This window comes from Helobdella robusta (assembly GCF_000326865.2).
Source record: "Helobdella robusta unplaced genomic scaffold HELROscaffold_1, whole genome shotgun sequence".
NCBI lineage: Eukaryota > Metazoa > Annelida > Clitellata > Rhynchobdellida > Glossiphoniidae > Helobdella > Helobdella robusta.
Window position 1 is genome coordinate 12,499,463 of NW_008703570.1, and position 3,233 is coordinate 12,502,695.

The 3,233-nt window shown below is 35.8% G+C and overlaps 1 protein-coding gene across 1 annotated transcript in view; it reads right to left on the minus strand.

Moving 5' to 3' along the window:
• The window catches only part of HELRODRAFT_188114 (hypothetical protein), a 3,280-nt gene extending 2,110 nt beyond the window's left edge, over window positions 1-1,170 (minus strand). Inside the window, exons 1-3 of the mRNA XM_009011587.1 lie at window positions 1,114-1,170; window positions 923-1,002; window positions 223-452 (exon numbers count right to left, since the gene is read on the minus strand). Coding sequence (XP_009009835.1) covers window positions 223-452; window positions 923-972 — 280 coding nt within the window. The 5' untranslated portion in view covers window positions 973-1,002; window positions 1,114-1,170. The remainder of the gene's footprint in view (window positions 1-222; window positions 453-922; window positions 1,003-1,113) is intronic.
• Between the last annotated feature and the right edge of the window lie 2,063 nt (window positions 1,171-3,233).

Genomic DNA, 3,233 nt, shown 5'->3' on the forward strand with positions numbered 1-3,233 from the left:
GATGATGATGATGATTGGGATGATGAGGAGGAGGAGGATGATGATTGGGATGATGATGAAAAAAAAATGATAAAAACCAAATTTGTTATTAAAAACAATCAGCAATGTATCAATAACCACAACATAAAAAACCACACCCTAAATTATTATTATTCATCCGATGAAAATCTATTAATAGCCTAAGTTCTAAAAATAAAACAGAGCTAAAAACAAAAAACCCACCCCTTTCGATTATCGTGGAACTATCTGGCGTTGAAATCCTGGCTCTCTTCGAACTACTGCATCCACCATCACTACTACCGCTGCTACTACTAATGCCACACCTATTGTTGCGTATGAAGCTACCTCTACTGCTACCACTGCCGCTGCTGCTACTGATGCTGCAGCTAGCGTTCATTGGACTGCCGATTTGGTTGCTGTTGGTGGTAGTTGGTATGATGCCTTCGAGAGAGCTTAGTGTTGAATTTAACGATGAATGAAGTGATTAAATTTTTAATTAAATAAATTTTATTTGCGAGTAAAAATAATTTATGATTTACAATAAAACATAAAAAAACTAACAACACAAGAAATAACATAAGTAGGATCGTAGCAAAAGCAAAATATAATATCCAAAATTAAGGATCAGCCGATGGCAACATGAAAAAATTACGACCGGCAGTCAAATTTTCAAGTAAGACATACAAACTCTGCAAAAAATTCACACCGATACATTCACCACACAAACACACACACACACATACACGCACGCACAAACACAAACAGAGGCGGATCAAGACAACATTGATTGAGAGCCACCAAAAACTGCTAAATTTTGCTGGTGTAACCAAAATCAACAAGCAGCCTTTTTCCGCATTCCTCCCACACGAACCCGACAGAACGCTCACACGCCAGCGCACTTGATAAACATGACAAAAGTTACTTTGGTCTCCTGGATAGATATGCTGGAGCGCTCGATAGGGATGACGTCATCGTGGGCGATCCATTAACTTGGACGTAATTCTTAAAAAAATAATAGTGATGATGATGATGATGATGATGATGATAATGATGATGATGGTAATGATGATGATGATAATGATAATAAATAAATATTTTTAAAAATTTTCTTACGGCGTTTTTTATAGGGTTAATGGAGGGGGTGAAGAGGGTGGGTGCTGTGAAGACGTCTGCCATTGAATAGAAGTAGGATTTGTCGCAAGGCTTATGAGCTTGATCGTCTTCTTGGTTATAATTAAATAATATAATATATTTAAATATCATAGTTGAATAATATAATTTATGAAATATGCATGACGATAGATTATATTCACCTTCAAACTTCTTCGATTTCTTTTTTTCATCTTCTCTGGCTTTTCTATCGGCCCCCTGTCATCATCATCACCATCGTCATCGTCGTCACCAACTACGTCACCATCATCGTCATCATCATCATCGTCATCCTCCTCCTCATCATCATCATCCTTATCGTCATCATCACAATCATCACCTTGTCGGAAAAGACCTTGACCTGGCAATACGCCCTGTGCACTGGACTGCCCTTGACCTCATCAACGAATGTGTCAATCTGTATGTGTAGGGGATTTCCCTGAATAAATTATATATATATATATATATATATATATATATATATATTTACATATATATATATATATATATATATATATATATATATTACACATGTATTTATTCAATTGTTCGTTTGATAGTTCGTTTGTTTTTCGTCCATTCATATATATTCATTCGTTCATGCAATCATTCGTTCATTCATTTGTTCGTTCGTTCGTTTTGTTCGTTCGTTCGTTCGTTCGTTCGTTCGTTCAGTCATCCACTAAATAACCTACCCTGATTCCCTTCTGATGACTGAAGTCCGTACTGAGGCAGTGCAAGGCCAGGTTCAACTGAGGTCAAATAATAATAATAATAATGAAAACATCTTTTTATTTTCTAACTCCAAATACCAAATATTAATAATGGAATAATTATAAAATCCTATTTAATCTAAAATGCTCGTCACTGCAAGTGAGTACATTCTAGAGGGGCTGGTTTAATTGTTCAATTGGGGTTCAATCATTCTTATTATTCTTTATTATCATTCATTATTATTCTTATTAATATTATTCTTATTATTCTTATAATAATAAGAATAATATTATAGTAAAAACAATAACAATAACGATAATAACAACTACAACAAAAAAAGTCAACAGTAGCAGCAGTAGCAGCAGTAGCAGCAGCTTCACAACTCCGAAATGCTTAACATTTGCACCTTAACACAAGTGTTGGGGTACCAGGAGACGACAATGGCGTTGTGGGCAATCTCCTCAATCCAGTCTGGAGTGAACATGTGTTCGCGCGTTCCCACTGTTTTTGATTCTGTAGGCGTGCGTTGTGTGTGTGTGTGTGTGTGTCGGAGTTTGTATGAGTGTGTCTGGATTGATCATCGTCATTATTGTCTTCATCATCGTCATCATCATCATCATCATCATAATAATAATAATAATAGTCATTTTTATCATCGTCGTTGTCATCGTCGTCACCTATATCAAGGGCCCTCTGCTTGTAGCTTTGCTGTCGAGAGTGCCAGCAGTCCCAGGCCCTGACCTCCTCCCCCTCTGCTATCCAATCACGAAAGACCAACATTATCATCGACTGTTTGTGGTGATGGTGTTAATGACGATAACAACAACAACAACAACAAAAACAGCCCTAACAACAACAACAACAATAACTATAACAACAGCAATAATATTATTAACAATATTACAATAATAACAGCAAGCATATAATTGTTATTAATATCAATAAGAATAATAGTAATAAAAATAAGAAGGATGACGATGATGACGACCTTCAAACATCCAACCGACTCATCAATGAAACTCTCTTCGTTGGGGATGTGATTCATCACCAGTGTGTAATATTGGCCTATAAAATCGTTTTATAATAACTATTATTATTATTACTATTATTATCGTTATCGTTATTATTATTATTATAAGTAGTAGTAGTAGTAGTAGTAGAAGTAGTAAAGTAGTAGAAACCCAGCTTCCGTAGCAGCAGTTGTATTAGTAGTAGAAGCAGCAGCAGCAGCAACAACAGTAGTAGTAGTAGTAGTTGTGTAGTAGTGGTAGAAATAGTAGTAGTAGTGACGGTAGCAGTAGTAGTAGTGGTATCATCATTTGTATCATCATCATCATCACTATCTTCATCATCGTCATCTTCATCACTAT